The sequence below is a fragment of the Erythrolamprus reginae genome, chromosome 6, assembly GCF_031021105.1.
Source record: "Erythrolamprus reginae isolate rEryReg1 chromosome 6, rEryReg1.hap1, whole genome shotgun sequence".
In the NCBI taxonomy this organism is placed as follows: Eukaryota; Metazoa; Chordata; class Lepidosauria; order Squamata; family Dipsadidae; genus Erythrolamprus; species Erythrolamprus reginae.
Genome location: NC_091955.1, coordinates 66,925,299 through 66,943,756, shown reverse-complemented (window position 1 = coordinate 66,943,756; position 18,458 = coordinate 66,925,299). Strand labels below are relative to the sequence as shown.

At 38.7% G+C, this 18,458-nt stretch overlaps 2 protein-coding genes across 4 annotated transcripts in view; both read right to left on the bottom strand.

Annotated features, from left to right (window-relative positions):
* BAIAP2L2 (BAR/IMD domain containing adaptor protein 2 like 2) overlaps positions 1 to 5,765 on the bottom strand; it is a 46,429-nt gene extending 40,664 nt beyond the window's left edge. Inside the window, exons 1-3 of the mRNA XM_070754810.1 lie at positions 5,668 to 5,765; positions 2,123 to 2,198; positions 3 to 89 (exon numbers count right to left, since the gene is read on the bottom strand). Of these exons, the coding sequence (XP_070610911.1) occupies positions 3 to 89; positions 2,123 to 2,198; positions 5,668 to 5,706 (202 nt within the window). The 5' untranslated portion in view covers positions 5,707 to 5,765. The remainder of the gene's footprint in view (positions 1 to 2; positions 90 to 2,122; positions 2,199 to 5,667) is intronic.
* Positions 5,766 to 12,690: 6,925 nt separating this feature from the next.
* Positions 12,691 to 18,458, bottom strand: part of PLA2G6 (phospholipase A2 group VI) — a 46,755-nt gene continuing 40,987 nt past the window's right edge. For 2 of the 3 annotated variants that reach the window (XM_070756128.1, XM_070756129.1), the window contains exons 16-17: positions 18,054 to 18,127; positions 12,691 to 14,066 (exon numbers count right to left, since the gene is read on the bottom strand). In XM_070756128.1, the coding sequence (XP_070612229.1) occupies positions 13,922 to 14,066; positions 18,054 to 18,127 (219 nt within the window). In that variant the 3' untranslated portion in view covers positions 12,691 to 13,921. The remainder of the gene's footprint in view (positions 14,067 to 18,053; positions 18,128 to 18,458) is intronic. The other variant, XM_070756130.1, reaches the window with a different exon arrangement.

Sequence of the window (18,458 nt, the reverse complement as noted above, 5' to 3'; positions counted from 1 at the left end):
ACCCAAAATCTGTGAAGTAGAACTCTGAAGAGCTTGTTCTCCAATCTTCTGAACTGCTGTAAAATATACATCTGCTGCTTCAGATAATGCTGCAGGTTTTTTTTTTAAAGAATAAAATTAAAATGCATTTCTCGCTGAGAATTCTCTTTCTCTTAACTTTTTTTTAAAAAAAGAATTGTTCTTCAAGTATTAAAAGATTTTCAAATAAATACATTGCCTAACGATGCATATAACAATGGCCACAAGAATATCCTATGCACAATTCTGGAAAAACAAAGTGATTCCACCAGAAAATAATATTATAGAAAAAATTTACAGATGTGCTGAAATGGATAGGATGATGATGGAGATTAAGGGAGCAAGTAATTTAGAATATTACAAGATTTGGTATAATTGGTATACATGGATTGAAAATAGGAAGAAAGAATTGTGTTAAAATGTGAAAGGATATATGAAAAATGTGAGACATACAAACATGACATACAAATAGGATACAAATTTGTATCCCACAGAGTTGGCCTTCTCCGGGTCCCGTCGACTAAACAATGTTGTTTGGCGGGCCCCAGGGGAAGAGCCTTCTCTATGGCGGTCCCGGCCCTATGAAATCAACTCCCCCCGGAGATTAGAACAGCCTCCACCCTCCTTGTCTTTCGCAAATTACTCAAGACCCACCTATATTGCCAGGCATGGGGGAACTGAGACACCTCCCCAAGGCTTCTATGTATGTATGTGTTGTATGGTTTTAATTGTTGGGGTTTTATATACTTTTCTTATATATCTAATATTAGATTTGTTTACTGTTATATTGTTTTTATTATTGTTGTGAGCCGCCCCGAGTCTTCGGAGAGGGGCGGCATACAAATCTAATAAATTGAATTGAATTGAATTGAATATAACTATTAAGAGATAATGTAAGAGATGTAAGATAACAGGCATAGATCTGTATAAAATTATAATGAAGTTCTTAAAATTGAAAAACTAATAAATAAAACTTTTTTAAAGAAACATTTGCAAATAATTAAATCCTTAGGTTTTCCTCTGCCAAATATTATTTGAATTAATTTGTTTGTTTATTAGAATTTGTCAAACAAACTCCGACTCTCCAGAGAGGGGTGGCATATAAATCCCATAAATGAAATGAAATAAAATGAAAAATGAGAACAAGAATAAAAGAATAAAAATACAATAGTGCACTTATGCAGGCCCCCTTTACTATGGGTGTTACAATATGTACAGGACTGATTGTGATGCATTTGATTATACAGATGGATTTGTCTACACACTGGAATGCTTCTCTATCCATAAATGGTAGGAAAGCTCACCTCCTCTCTCATGCATATATGAAATTCTACCAAATTAAACAGAGACTAATGCAGTTGTTATTTGCTACATTATGTTTGCCCAACTCCAAATGATTAAGGGCATCTTAAAATTGGACCAGAATACCTCCTGCTACCGCACGAATCCCAGCGACCGATAAGATCCCACAGAGTTGGCCTTCTCCAGGTCCCATCGACTAAACAATGTCATTTGGCGGGCCCCAAGGGAAGAGCCTTCTCTGTGGCGGCCCCAGTCCTCTGGAATCAACTCCCCCCGGAGATTAGAACTGCCACCACCCTCCTTGTATTTCGTAAATTACTCAAGACCCATCTACACCGCCAGGCATGGGGGAGCTGAGACACCTTTCCCCCAGGCTTTTTTATATTTATGTTTGGGTATGTATGTGTTGTTTGTTTTTTAAATATGATAGGGTTTTTATGTGCTTTTAATATTATATTTGTTTTCGCTAGAATATTGTTTTTATCATTGTTATGAGCCGCCCCGAGTCTTCGGAGAGGGGTGGCATACAAATCTAATTTTTTTTAAAAAAGAAACAATAAGAAATAATGAAATAAATCATGCAAGTGAAAAAGAGAGGACATTATACAGCATTAAAAAAATTATAATAACTTAACAGGCTATCAAGTCTATTCCAGGTCTAGGAGGACAACTTTTTTTTTCCAAGGAATCTTGGAGTATCAGCAAGGGTGTGTGTGTGTGTGTGTGTTTGTGTGTGCCGCAGTGTCAGAAAGATTGTTCCAGACTGTAAGCAAATAGACATAGAGCTAGTTGTCTTACTTACCATAAAAAGCCTGCAGATACTTGTTGCCAAGATATATCAGCTTTTCCAAAGCTGGATTAAACTGTTCCAGGATGCTCTGTTATCCATCCGGATGAAGAAAAAATAAAAACAATCTTACATACAGCATCTGGGTTTCTTTAAAGAAAACTTACTGTAGCCCAGGCATTATTGCTTTCTATATTCCAGACAATCAATCAAATGGACTTAAAGGTTTAAAAGTATGTTATGCTGAAAAGGTTTAAAAGTATGTTAGGCTTAGAAATTAGCTTACCTAACTATAATTATTGGCACAAATATGGAAGAAAATTAGTGCCAGGCAACATAAGGTGGTATGTTGGGACCCAATGTTAACAGTGAGCAAAATTAGAGTAGATAAAACTTTCTTTTCCTCCCCCAGAGTTAATCAAGTTAATCAATTAAGAGTAGTAGATGATTGGAACAAACTTCCAGCAGACGTGGTTGGTAAATCCACAGTAACTGAATTTAAACATGCCTGAGATAAACATATATCCATCCTAAAATAAAATACAGGATATAAAGGCAGACTAGATGGACCATGAGGTCCCTTTCTGCCGTCAATCTTCTATGTTTCTATGTTTCTAAGTCATTAATCAAAGTCATTAATTATGCTCAGTTAGCTATCTTCCATGGCTAGTAGAACCTATCTTCTAATAAAATGGGTGTCCGGATGCCTTTTTCCCTTAAGGATTTTTCATTGAGTTAATACGATCCCATTTCACACCATCTTTCTCCAACTTTCTCCAACAAGATCATTCCAACTGGTGATCCTCCCTTCACCCAGAAACCTTTTCTTGTCTCAGCCACCTTGGATCAGGCTATTCTTCAGCAGCCAGAACTGCCCAAATACAACTTAGTTTGCCAACGGTCATCTTCTATTCTGCTTTTCCAACTCCAACACAGCTCTGTCTTCCTGCAAATTCCTTAACCAAATTTCTTTCTCACCGCCCCCAAATGAGAGCTCTTTCTATATATGTGGGGCAGATAACACTTCATGATTTATTCTTTTTACCTTCCAAGTTGCTATTTATTTATTTGTTTATTTGTTTTGTCCAATACACAATAATACACAATGAAGGTCTTCCTATCTTCCTATCTTCCATATGCTGTGGCCATTACCCGAGGGGCCCATAGATCTCTGCTGCCTTACATGGCTTTTGTCAGTTGAAGTTTGTTTATTTTATTTATTTATTTTGTCCAATACACAATGAGGGTTCTACTGGGCATATATCTATATACACATAGTAAAATACATGATGAAGGTTATAGAGGAGATACTCATAGTAAAATATATCTAAGAAATAATAGAAAAGAAGGCATAGTAATAGAACATATCAATGAAAGAATAGAAGAAGAGATATAGGAATAGAAGAAAGGTATAGGAGATATAGGAGAGCAATAGGACAGGGGAAGGAAGGCACTCTAGTGCACTTGTACTAGCCCCTTACTGACCTCTTAGGAATCTGGATAGGTCAACCGTAGATTGATTAATTGATTGATTTGTTTGTATTTATTTTATTTTATTTTATTTATTTTATATTTATTTGTTTGTTTGTTTATTTATTTGTTTGTTTATTTGTTTATTTGTTTATTTGTTTGTTTGTTTGTTTATTATTTATTATTTATTTACTTACTTACTTACTTACTTACTTACTTACTTACTTACTTACTTACTTATTTATTGGATTTGTATGCCGCCCCTCTCCGTAGACTAAATTAAAAAAAACATCATATAAATCCAATACTAAAACAACTAAAAAACCCTTATTGTAAAACCAAACATCCCTACAAACAAACATAGCATGCAAACATTGTAAAGCCCTAGGGGGAAAGATAACCTAAGGGTAAAGTGTTGGGGGTTTGGGGATGACACTATGGAGTCCGGTAATGAGTTCATACATAGCACTTTTGTACACTTTCTTTAAAAAGTTTTGCAAATCAATGAGCTTGCTGTTGAGTAAGTGTGCAAAAGATGTCAACCTTTGTATGTGCTGGACAGCCAACTATAGTTTCTATTCCATCTAGCAGTCAGTTTTCGCTGCATATTGGATTACCTTCTTGTTACTTCTAAACTGAACCTCTTGGCCTCTCAATAGTTTTTCAGCTTAGCTAGGCCAAACGTCACCGGGCATGAGGTTAAACCAGCAGTCATCCAAGATTTACAATTTATGATTCTATGAAATGCAAACTTTTGGGGGAATCAAAGAATGGGGAAAAGGGAAGTCACATGCTTATTATAATCCCAGTTGGGAACAACCTACTAATTTCAATGTTTTGCCCATTTCAAAACATCTCCTTTTCTTCAACTATTTATTTCATTCTTAATGTTCTTCAAGCTTGTCATCTGGACAAAAAATCAATATTCCTGGTTTCATCCAATTTTTCTATGTTTTCCCCCCCCTCAATTTTTAATGCGGGATTTCCCTTAAAATCAATTCAGCATTCGAAAAAAGATCAAATCTATTTTTATGAGATGTTCCATTCCATAGCTTTTAAACAGATACAATTATTTGCAGATACACTATTATATTCTATATTTGGATTCTAATTCTGTCCATTCAACTAAAGGTGCTATATATATTATACATAATTACAAAGATGCCCAAATCAGAAAATTAAAACCAATTTGGCTTTGTAAGGGTATGTATACCCTTTTGTGCACGGAGAGGGGCGGCATACAAATTAAATCAAATCAAATCAAATCAAATCAATAAATAAACAAACAAACAAACAAACAAACAGCGAAATAGAGGACTCATTTATACAAAATATAATAGACTAAAAAATATGGTATACATGTGTATTAGAAATGAGTGTGTGTGTGAATAAAATGTATGTTTGTGTGTATCTGTATTTTTGCATTAAATAATAATCGAGATAATTTTAACTGTTTGCTGGATCATATTATACTTCATATTTTGGGTTTTTTATATTGTATTTTTCACTTGTTTTTAAGCACTCATGCATTTTTGGTATATATATTTTGATTTTGTGCCTTTTGTTTTTTCTTTTTCTGTTATTTTAAAAAGCAACAAAAATATTTTAAAAATACAGAAGGTCCTACCAAGATGTATGGATCTAGTCTTTATTGGAAACAATGCTGCCTCTACTACAAATGACTGCATGAACTGATACTATAGAACAAACTACCTGGGTACAAACACAATTGCTGCATATAATGTGAATAAATTATTTCCGTATTTTTAAATTTCCAACTAAAGCAGATTGAGATTCAAAGAATTAGGTTCCTCGGTTACTCTAAGTAACTTAAAACATAGAATATTCTTATTCAAGTTTATTTAAAGCTATAGCACACGAAAGCTATGCTGTTAAGCATAGTAAAGTAATCAAACAGATTTTAGTAATCAAACAGTTTTCCCTATTTATATTTTAACAACTTTTTCCTACTTCCATTTTGCCTCCTGCAGAATTCATTATTAAGGAAAAGGCTTCTTAAACCACATGTTTCTCTTGGCCAGTCAAGAGATGCTCTTACAATCTAGGGAACAAAGAAAATTAGGCCTTACCTTATAAATAGTGATTGTCGATCTGTAGGATTGCTCCATCCTCAAATATTGTAAGACCCAAGATTCACTTCTCCAGAAATGGAAGTGTTTTGAGAAGATAGGCTGGCTTGCTTTGAAAAAGAAGAACCCACTGCCAGAGAGTTTAATAATTAATTCTCATGTCGTACTGTTGGAACTTGATCTTTAGGTGCAATCAGATATCAGGTAGGGCGGAATCTGGTGACAGCTATGGAGGCCATATGATCTTTACTCTTAATTATGTATTGCAGTTTCCATATATGATTCTTTGTGGAGCATTGTTCCATCAAATTATCTTGACTGAAATAATTATGATGGATTGAGCACCTTGAACAACTCATCTCCGGCTTGGCTTAAAGAGTTTTTTCTTCTTCTGCCTAACCAGGCAATACATATTAAGCCTTTTTTCTGCTATTTATTTATTTGTTTGTTTGTTTGTTTATTTAATTTTATTTATTTATTTATTAGATTTGTATGCCGCCCCTCTCCGTAGACTCCAGGCGGCTCACAGCATACAATTAAACAATTCATGACAAATCTAATAAATTTAAAAAAACATTTAAAAGCCCCATTATTAAACCAGACATACACACAGACATACCATACATAAATAGTATAGGCCCGGGGGAGGGGGGGGAATGCCTCAATTCCCCCATGCCTGACAGCAGAGGTGAGTTTTAAGAAGTTTACGGAAGGCAAGGAGGGTGGGGGCAGTTCTAATCTCCGGGGGGAGCTGGTTCCAGAGAGTCGGGGCTGCCACAGAGAAGGCTCTTCCCCTGGGACCCTCCAGACGACATTGTTTAGTCGACGGGACCCGGAGAAGGCCAACTCTGTGGGACCTAATCGGTCGCTGGGATTCTTGCGGCAGAAGGCGGTCCCGGAGATATTCTGGTCCGATGCCATGAAGGGCTTTATAGGTCATAACCAACACTTTGAATTGTGACCGGAAATTGATCGGCAACAATGCTATGTTTTCATGACATGTTCTTTATCACATCTTCCATCCTTGAGTGGAACAAGCTTGTTGCCCCTAGTTGTTCCAGTGTTAAAATAATGTTTCCCCCTTTATTCTAATACCATCACCTGGGTGGCCATGGATAGAAACATAAAGTTGGATCTCAGCAGCGTATCACACTCCATGGCTTCATGTAAATGTTAAACAGGAGTGAAAAAATGCCAAGTTCTATGGAACTCCACAAAAAAGGGACCACGGTTAGACCTTTCTCCCCAACCAATATTGAGAAAGTTCTACCCTCCACATGGGCAAAAAGAATCCGAACCTCATATATGTTGTGGTTAGCTCTGGCCCAGCTCCTGCCCCAAGGACTGTGGATGTAGGGGAGACATCCACATGCTGCAGGCCTGTTTCCCCTCCCCCCCCCGTGGAATCTGCTGATGAAGGCTCCTCTGACCAAGAAAACATGAGTGACAGGAAGGAGGAGAGTGGGGCAGACAGTTCAGAAGAAGATCAATTATCTAGATCCTCCTTGGACTCAGAACAAGAGTTAATGATACAGCCAAGCATGCAGAGAGCGATGCATAGGCAACAACAACTGAGAAATTATTATCAAAGAAAATGAGGCCACCTGTGGTTGGGTGGGGCTGTGGTAATTAGTGAGGCTGCTATAAATAGCAGCCTGTGGGTTTGGTCATTGTGGAGGATTATATGATCGTTGTGTTTCGTGACTGACTTTGACCTTTTGTGTGCTGATTTTTCCCCGCTTTGAAACTAAACCAGGGCAAAGTGTGTTTCACTTTGTGAAAGAAGAAGGACTGTGAATTGCCTCACAGCTGCAAGCTAAGTATCACAGAACTGATAAGGGACTTGTACAAATTACCAGTTTGTTTGGAGGCAAGTGCTCTTTGCTATACCAAAAGAGGGCTTGGTTTAAGTGAAATTTCATTATAAAGAACATTGTTTTGAATTTTCAAACGTGTGTGTGTCTGAAATTTGTACCTGTGAATTTTTGGGAGGATTCTACCAGAGAGCCCGACAGAACAATATATAAACTGAATAAACAAAATCTCACAGCCAACCCCCACTCAGTAAAAGGCATTGGAATACTAATATCAAATGATCTAAGGGCCAAAGGCCACTGCAACAATATCGCCAAAAAGGCTTCTAGAGTTGTTAACCTGATCCTACGCAGCTTCTGCTCTGGCAATCTCATGCTACTCACCAGAGCCTACAAAACTTTTGCCAGACCCATCCTTGAATACAGTTCATCTGTCTGGAACCCATACCACATCTTGGACATCAACACCCTTGAAAATGTCCAAAGATACTTCACCAGAAGAGCCCTTCACTCCTCCACTCGAAACAGAATACCCTACGAAAGCAGATTATCAATCCTAGGTCTAGAAAGCTTAGAACTACGACGCCTAAAACACGATCTAAGTATTGCCCACAAGATCATATGCTGCAACGTTCTACCTGTCAATGACTACCTCAGCTTCAATCGCAACAACACAAGAGCACGCAACAGATTCAAAATTAATAATAACCGCTCCAAACTTGACTGTAAAAATATGACTTCAGCAACCGAGTTGTCGAAGCGTGGAACTCATTACCTGACTCAGTAGTGTCAACCCGTAGCCCCAAACATTTTCCCCTTAAACTATCCATGATTGACCTCTCCAGGTTCCTTAGAGGTCAGTAAGGGGCATGCATAAGTGCACCAGTGTGCCTTCCATCCCCTGTCCAATTGTCTCTCATCTCATTTATCTTTTCTTCCTTTCAAATATGTTCACCTATACTTTTATATCTTTTCTTCTATTCTTTTCTTTATTTATATTATTACATATCTTTCTCTTCAATGTGTATTATGTATTGGACAAAATAAATAAATAAATAAATAAATATAAATAAATAAATAAAAAGTTAAGAGATACTGGGGGAAATTCAAATACAGTACTTCAAATACTAGAGAGAAAAATAGAAAAGAAACGTGAAGGTATAGCCTGTGAAAATTTGGGCGGGAAAACAACTATTTCTAATCCTTCATATAATGACAGCAGCAAGAATAATGTTTGCACAATATTGGAAAAATGAAAATATGCCTATTGAGGAAGATATAATTGAAAAAATTGCAATATGTGCAGAAGTGGGTAGTTTAAGTAAAGAAATAAAAAATATAGATGAGCAAGAGTATATTAATTGTTGGAGTAGGTTTTATGATTGGATGGAAAAAAAGGGGGGGGAAGGAAAATTAGACAGCTAATAAATGTTAGATAATTTGGAGAGTAAATGTCAGAGGATTGGTCACAAAAGGAAAACAAAGAAAAAGATACAGTAGTACCTCTAGATACGAGTATAATTCGTTCCAGAAGGGATCTTGTATGTCGAACAACTCGTATCTGGAAAAAATGGATTTAGACTTTGTTTTTCCCCTCCGAGATAACCAAAAGCAAGGATTCTTGCGCCACCTAGTGGACGCTCGGCTCGTATCCCGAATTTGAGCTCAGGTCTGGAACAGAAATTTCTCTCCCCTCGTGGCTCGTATCTTGGAACACTCGCATGTGGAGCAGCTCGTATCTAGAGGTACTACTCTATACCAGAATAAGATCTTTGCTAAAACTTGATATATATTATGTAAAAACAATCCGTGTAATAGAAAATAAGCAGTTAGAATTGTATTACAGGCACGTCGCAAATTGTTCAACTTTTATTTTAATGTTTTTTTGTTGTTTGTATTTTGTGTGTTATAAATAAAGTTTATTTTTAATATTTTAAAAAATTAAAATAATAACAATTAAAATATTGACTGGAATAAGTCCCAAAGCAAGAGAACCAGCATAACATCATCAACTTACTCTCAATCTCTAAAAAGACACTCCAGTCTAAAGATATCATGATAATGATATCAAAAGACACTAAGTGGTCAAGAAGAGCAAAGATGAGAGCTCAATCACCATCCCAATGTAATAATGTCACCTTATCCTGTATCCAAGTCATAATCCCGACTGAAAGAAATCTAGTTAATCCAGTTTCCTCAAGGTTTCTGGAGCTGCCATTTAACCATCATCTTTCTGACCTGAAGGGAAGGTTGGAAGTTGAAAATTGTTCAGTATAGTTGGGTCCAGTGAGTGACAGACAAACTGTCACCTCTCTAAGGGACAGAGATATCCCCCCTCTCAGAGAATTCACCAACATCTCAGACATTAACACCCTTGAAAAGGTTCAAAGATACTTCACAAGAAGAGCCCTTCATTCATCCACTCGAAACAGAATACCCTACAAAACTAGACTTACAATCCTGGGTCTTGAAAGCTTAGAACTACGACGCCTTAAACATGATCTAAGTATTGCCCACAAGATCATATGTTGCAATGTCCTGCCTGTCAAAGACTACTTCAGCTTCAACCACAACAACACAAGAGCACACAACAGATTCAAGCTTAATATTAACCGCTCCAAACTTGACTGTAAAAAATATGACTTTAGTAATCGGGTTGTCGAAGCGTGGAACTCCTTACTCTATAGTATCATCCCCTAACCCCCAACATTTTACCCTTAGACTATCCACGGTTGACCTCTCCAGATTCCTAAGAGGTCAGTAAGGGGCGTACATAAGCGAACTAGAGTGCCTTCCGTCCCCTGTCCTATAGTCTCTCCTATATCTCGTATTTCTTCTCTACTATATCCTCTATAACCTTCATTGTGTATTATTGTGTATTGGACAAAATAAATAAACAAGCAAGCAAGCAAGCAAGCAAGCAAGCAAGCAAGCAAGCAAGCAAGCAAGCAAGCAAACAAACAAACAAACAAACAAATAAATTTTTAAAAATTGCTACAGGGGAGGCCAAATGAAGCACAGCTGGGTTGGCATTAGGCTTTAGTAGGTAAGTAGAAGGGGTTTAATTAATGGAGCTAGGTTGAGATTTTTATAGGAAGCACACGCCACATTTGGAACAAAAGGGAACTACAGTACTTCATCCAACAACCAAGGAAAAAAGCAAGGGTTCCCCTCATGATAAACACCATGTCCAAGTCATATAGATCATAGTGTCACACGTTACTTAGTTCCCTCTTTAGTCCCCATGTCATCAACGCATGATCAGTATTACTCCCAAGTAAAAAGCAAGAGCAACATATGCTTCTTTCTGTTTTATAGCAATCTAAATAAGGCCCTACTGTAATAAAAGTGATGTAATATTGGCATAGCTTAGTGTCATGCATTTTTGTTATAGATATTAAAATGTGTTAAAATGGAAGAGGGTCAACATCTTTAGCCCCTCCTGATTGTGACTCAGCCCTGATCAAACCTGATGGGATTTAGAAATATTCAGCTATGCTGTTCGAGGCTAATGTAAAATAATGTTGAATCGTGTACTAAATGGAGGATCGACTAGTGGAATGGCTCTACTTAAAGAATGTTCGGAGACTACAGTTGGTGCAAAATGTGGCCGCGTGAGCAATTATGGGCCGTCCTAGGCATACACACATCTCACCATAACTCTTCATTGGTTGCCGATTGGTCTCCAGACGCAATTTAAAGTGTTGGTCATGACCTACAAAGCCCCTTTTAGCTTAGGACCAGGTTACTTACGGGACTGTCTTCTGCCTTACGTATCCCAGCAGCCAGTTAAGTCTCACAGAGTTGGCCTTCTCTAGGCCCCATCAGCTAAGCAATGCCGGCTGGCGGAGCCTAGGAGAAGAGCCTTCTCTGTGGCTGCCCCAGCCCTCTGGAACTTTCCAAAGATCTGTACCACACCCATCCTCCTGGTCTTTCACACGGTCTTAAAAACTTATCTTTGTCAGCAGGCTTGGGGCCGTCAAGCTTAACATCTTGCTCAGGTCAGAGATGTTATTGTGACTGTTGTTGAATGAATGTTTTTTTTATACTATTGAGGTTTTAATTATTAGTTTTAGTGTTAGGTTGGGTTTCACTCATCATATTGTATTGTATTTTATTTTTATTGTTGTAAGCCGCCCTGAGTCTGCAGAGAAGGGCGGCATAGAAATCCAAGCAAATAAGTAAATAAATAAATGTTCCTTTCCAAAAGGCATCTTGCTTATTAAAATGTGGGTCTTCCTTATTAGTTTGGGCAGTGAAAGAATAAAAAGCTTACAACTTGAGTTCTGTCAATTTTGTACTCAAGATAGCAGACCGGGAGAACTGCACACTCTTTAAAAACTGGAAACAAGAAGCGACACCACTATTTTAAACATCACGTTGTGCATAGCAAATCTATGTGTGTGCTTACTCTGCACTAAGTTTTACTGAGTTGAATGGCTTGTATTCCCAGATTCATCTGGACTCGTGATGCTATCTATGCTGTGGCTGGATCGCTTCATCCAGCTTACTCTATGTTAAAATCAGCTGGAAATTCAGGAAAGGCAACTTTAAGCTGTTTTTCCCTTCTGTTTGCAAAACAGAAAGAAATCAATGAAGTCTCTGTACTCAGTTGCAAGCATAAGGAAACTAATCTAATTACTGTATAGTTGGTTTCATTGAGTTCAAGGCTCACTTCCTCCCTTCCAGGTACCATATTAACCAAACCGTCCTCATTTCCTTCCCAAATGTGGTTTGGTTAGCATTTTTAGTGAATAGAGAAGCTTTGTTCTAAGGATAGGCAGTGGGAAGAAGCCTCATTGTCTCATCTTTGTTCCCTTTCAGCTACTTTTGTGAATTGGACCTCCGTTTATTTACTTACACCAATCACCTTCTCCTTTTATCATTTGGAAAATGATGTACATGCATCTACTCACAGGGGTTTATTTGGGGGAAGCCACCCACCCTACATCTTCTCACACCACAAAATATTTTAAAAATTCACTTTTGCCATACACAGCAGCCTTTCTCTATCTGGTGACTTCCAGATATTGGCTAGGAATTGCTGAAGTTGATCCTGCACATTTTGAGTTACCAGTTTTAAGAGCTTACTTTTTTTTTAATAAGGTGTTCAGTTTGCATTAAAAACAAGCTAAAATGCGCCTCTGACATTGGAGATTGCAATTTGTATTAAGATATCTTAAATAAATAGAATTAAGACAGAGAAAAGTCAAATTTCAGAAAATACTGTTTTTATTTCATTTCAGGTTTTTTTGGGGGGGGGGAGGACTTTTTAACATCAACATAATTTTCATCTGAATTTGAAATGGCTTATGAAAATAATAGGAGAGTCAAGTATTTCCTGTTAGTGTATCAGTTTTTCAACAGTTCCAGTGCATCCCATTAAGTCAGTTAAGACTTGGAAAAATAGTGAATTTTTGTTAAATAGCAGTACACTTTATATTTTTTCATCTAAACAAAACAGCAAATACAGCATTCATGAGTAGAAAAATTAATGAAGTAAGGGAGAGAGTATGAGAAAACCAACCATAAAAGCATGAACCTGTTTACTGACTTTGTCAATCAATAGTCTCGTTATCTGATGTGTGCCCATTCCAACTTTTTTTTTTCAATCCTTATTCAGAAATGTCTCTGGGAAGATTATTGTCCAAAGTTTCTTCCTATAAGGAAGTACTATTCCCCATTCTCTTCCAGGACACTTTTGGGCCACTCTTAGCAAACTGATTTGTTCAGGGTGGGGGTGGGTGAGTGAGAGGACTCAGAAAAAAAGGGAGTCTGAAGAAAAGAAACAAGCATTTAGGAAGGACTTTGGCCTAGAATGAGCAAAGAATTAGCCTAGTCCCAATAATGTTGAAAGGGAATGGTAGGTTTTCTCATGTGGGAAAAAAAATCTTCCCCATAGGAAGAATTCAGGAAATGACTTGTAAACAAGGAGAAAAGAGCAATTTCAATTGTTCCTCGTGTTACAACCTCAGATACAAAGGTGTAAGTAATTAATTCATAGCACACAACTGGTCTTAGATTCCAGGCAAGAATAATCCAACTCTGGTCAACAAATAAAGTGAAATGATTTAAACCTTTTAAGGTTACTGGTATAGCAGCACATTGAGGTGGGGAGGGAGACAGTTAGAGCAGTGTTTCCCAACCTTGGCAACTTGAAGATATTTGGACTTCAACTCCCAGAATTCCCCAGCCAGCATTCGCTGGCTGGGGAATTCTGGGAGTTGAAGTCCAAATATCTTCAAGTTGCCAAGGTTGGGAAACACTGAGTTAGAGGGCCTAAAACAGCTGATGGAACAGCTGATTGATGGGAGCAATCCACAAATTCTTCTATTTTTCTGGTACGAAGGCAAGGGGCAAGCAATCTGCTACTTCTCGCTGATCATCCAAACTGCAGCTCAGGGCAGGCATTGTTTGTACCAAAAACCCTCACAGAAGCTTCATTTGATTAAGAGCTGCTCTACCAACTGCTCGAATTTATCCCAGTGTTGGTAAATGTAGATCTGAGTGTCCCAGAGCATGTTTACCAGGATTGTATTGCTCACTTCATCCAGCATGATGTCCATCTCCAAAGAGGGATTGAACCTGTGGGCATCAGGAAGAGGTTAAGTAGAACAGCAGTTTTGGGCACACACTGCAGCTGAAGATACGAACGTAGGGCAAAGAAGTAGGGCAACAGGGGAGAGGACAAGAGAGAAAACAAAGGTTATGACCTTTAAAGCCCTTCATGGCATCGGACCAGAATATCTCCGGGACCACCTTCTGCCGCACGAATCCCAGCGACCAGTTAGGTCCCACAGAGTGGGCCTTCTCCAGGTCCCATTGACAAAACAATGTCGATTGGCGGGACGCTGGGGAAAAGCCTTCTCTGTGGTGGCCCCGGCCCTCTGGAACCACCTCCCCCTAGAGATCAGAATTGCCCCCACCCTCCTCACCTTTCGTAAGCTCCTTAAAAGTCACCTCTGTCGTCAGGCATGGGGGAACTGAGATACTCACTTACTTACTTACTTACTTACTTACTTACTTACTTACTTACTTACTTACTTACTTACTTACTTACTTACTTACTTACTTACTTATTGGATTTGTATGCCGCCCCTCTCCGGAGACCCGTACAATAATAATCCAATACTAAAAACAATTAAAAACCCATTAATATAAAAAAACCAAACATACAGACAGACATACTATGCATAAAATTGTAAAGGCCTAGGGGGAAAGAGTATCTCAATTCCCCCATACCTGGCGGCAGAGGTGGGTTTTGAGTAGCTTACGAAAGGCAAGGAGGGTGGGGACAATTCTAATTTCTGGGGGGAGTTGGTTTCCCCCTAGGCCTCCACAATTTATGCATGGTATGTTTGTGTGTGTGCTTGTTTGGTTTTTAATAAGGGTTTTTTTTAGTTATTTTAAATATTAGATTTGTTATATGCTGCTTTTATGATTGTTGTTAGCCGCCCCGAGTCTACGGAGAGGGGCGGCATACAAATCTAATTAATTAATTAATAAATACATAAATGCATAAATAAATAAATAAATAAATAAATAAATAAATAAATAAATACAAGGGGAACAATGTGGTGCAACAGGAGCATCCTAGGACAGTGATGGCGAACCTATGGCATGGGTGCCACAAGTGACATGCGGAGCCATATTCTCTGGCACACGAGCCGTTGCCCTAGCTCAGCTCCATTGTGCACGTGTGTGCCGGCCAGCTGATTTTTGGCTTACACAGAGGCTCTGGGAGGGTGTTTTTGGCTTCCAGAGAATCTCCGGGGAGATGGGAAACCTTTGGAGCCTGGGGAGGGCAAAACATGAGCCTACTGGCCCACTAGAATTTGGGAAACAGGCCATTTCCAGACTCCAGAGGACCTCTGCAGGGGTGGGGTAAGCTGTTTTGGCCCCTCCCCAGGCATTGAATTATGGGTGTGGGCACTCACACATGTGCGATAGTGCACACGCATGCTCTTTCGGCACCCGAGGGGGAAAAGGTTCGCCATCTCTGTCCTAGGACCTTCCCTTTTAGATTCCAAAATCCCCAGTCCCACGCCCAATGTTTTCTGGGTATCGCTGATAGAACCTGGTGACAGAAAAAGCCAATACAAATAGTCCACAATTTACAACCACAGTAGGTATTTTCCATCATTAATGCAATCGTTAGGTAAGCTGCACTTAATTTTACCATATTCTATTGAGGTTGTTAAATGAATCACATACTTGTTGAACAAACTGCATTGGCTGCCGATCAGTTTCCGGTCACAATTCAAAGTATTGGTCATGACCTTTAAAGCCCTACATGGCATTGGACCAGAGTACCTCCGGAACCGCCTGCTACCGCACGAATCCCAGCGGCCGATAAGGTCCCACAGAGTTGGCCTTCTCCGGGTCCCGTCGACTAAACAATGTCGTCTGGCGGGCCCCAGGGGAAGAGCCTTCTCTGTGGCGGCCCCGGCCCTCTGGAATCAACTCCCCCCGGAAATTAGAACTGCTCCCACCCTCCTTGTCTTCCGTAAACTACTTAAGACCCACCTATACCACCAGGCATGGGGGATTTGAGACATCTTTCCCCCAGGCTTATTATAATTTATGTTTGGTATGTATGTGCTGTTTGGTTTTTAATTATGATAGGGTTTTTAGTTTTTTAATATTAGATTTGTGCCATTATAATATTGTTTTTATCATTGTTGTGAGCTGCCCCGAGTCTTCGGAGAGGGGCGGCATACAAATCTAATAAATTATTATTATTATTATTATTATTATTATTATTATTATTATTATTATTATTATTAAATCCAGTTTCCCCTCCTCAATTTTGCTTCTCGGAAGCCCCCTGGGAAGATCACAAATGGCAATCACGTGACCTCCAGGAATGCTGCAAATGTTGTAAATTCATGCCAAGCATGTGGATTTTTATCACGTGACTATGGAAACGTTGTGGTGGTTGTAAGCATAAGGACCTATCGTTAAGTCACTTTTTTCAGCACTATCATAACTTCAAACACTTGTTAAACTAAAGGACGTAAGCCAAGGACTATCTGTACGGTTTTCACCTTCCATTTAAATATTTGAGTCCTTCCCTACTTCTGAGTCTACAAAGTTCTATAGAGAACTTTGGCAAGCCATTGCCTCATCCAAAATTTGTTTCCTGTTCTTGCGTTATCCTGTGTCATAGTCCTGTCTTCTTAACTAAAATTAGCCTGGCTTCATATAAAACATTCTGACTGTAGCTCAGACACTGGATAATTGGTTTATATTTCCCTACCTCTCTGCTGAATCCCATCCCATTAAAAAGTTGTGGGGGCCTCCTATATAAAATACCTGAAAAGCAGAAAGTAGCCTAGAAAATGACTATTTATCAGGATGGGGAACTGGTGACTCTTGAAATGTTGCTAAACTGTCATTCTCAGCAGCCACCGCAAATATGACCAACGATGCTGGAATCTCAGCAACATACTGAGACTTAGAGCTTGCTCAACTCTGCCTATACAGGCTGCCAAAATGCATAATAATCTTCAGCTATAAATCAGCTTTGCCCTCAACTAGAGCGACTGATATTAATATCAACATCACTTTGCTAAACAAAAACTAAGTCTGCACTACTATTGCTACTAATATTTTGTCTTATTTCTCACCCATCTCCTCCCACTTATGACTGTAACTTGTTGATTGTATCCTTAAAATTTTTATTAATATTGTTTCCTGGTTGCTTATTTGATCCCTATAATGATTATGTCCTGTACTTCATGATTCTTGACAAACTTCTTTTCTTTTATGTACACTGAGAGCATATGCATCAAAGACAAATTCCTTGTGTGTCCAATCACACTTAGCCAATAAAAAAATATATTCTATTCTGTTCTGTTCTGCTCTGCTCTGCTCTGCTCTGCTCTATTCATTCATTCATTCATTCATTCATTCATTCATTCATTCAATTTTTATGCCGCCCTTCTCCTTAGACTCAGGGTGGCTTACAACATGTTAGCAATAGCACTTTTTTTTTTAACAGAGCTAGCATATTGCCCCCACAATCCGGGTCCTAATTTTACCCACCTCGGAAGGATGGAAGGCTGAGTCAACCTTGAGCCGGTGATGAGATTTGAACCGCTGACCTTCAGATCTACAGTCAGCTTCAGTGGCCTGAAGTACAGCACTCTACTTGCTGCGCCACCCCAGCTCTTTTCTATTCTACCCTATTCTATTCTATTCTATTCTATTCTAATAGCACTTAGACTTATATACTGCTCCACAGGGCTTTACAGCCCTTTCTAAGCGGTTTAGGGAGAGTAAGCATATTGCCACCAACAATCTGGGTCCCCATTTTACCGACCTTGGAAGGATGGAGGGCTGAGTCAACCTTGAGCCTACTCAGATTCGATCTGCTAAACTGCTGGCAGCTGGTGACCAGCAGATGTAGCCTGCAATACTGCACTCTAACCACTGTGCCACCACAGCTCTTGATAGGGCGCCCTTATGGCGATCCTTGTTTACTATATAAGTTCATATTTTGAGATCACATTCACAGATTCAAGTTCTGTTTTTTCCTGACCCAGTATTTATAGTCGGCATGGCTTATACCTGAAATAATGGGCATTTATCATCTCACACCAGGCAGCTGCACGATCAACGCATGGTCCATCTGGATCCGTGCACTACAAAAATAAAACAAATTAACGTTATTCAAGGTGTGCCAGTTTTTCTGGAGAATTTCCAGTACAAGTTTAGAAAAAAATCAGAAGAAGAAGAAAAAAACCAGGAGGTTTGGACAAGCACACATTAGATAATTTAATTTTAAGGACAACATAAATATGAAACATGGCAACGCAGAGTTTTCCTGAGAAAAAAACAGAATAATTATTCTTCTTTGTTACCAGTGGGCTAAAGTGTTGTCAGTAAATTATTGGTGTTCAGTATTTGGTTGTATCCGTTTCATTCTTTATAAGAAAGAATCAAGTAGCTGGAAGTCATATTAAAGTTGCTTGA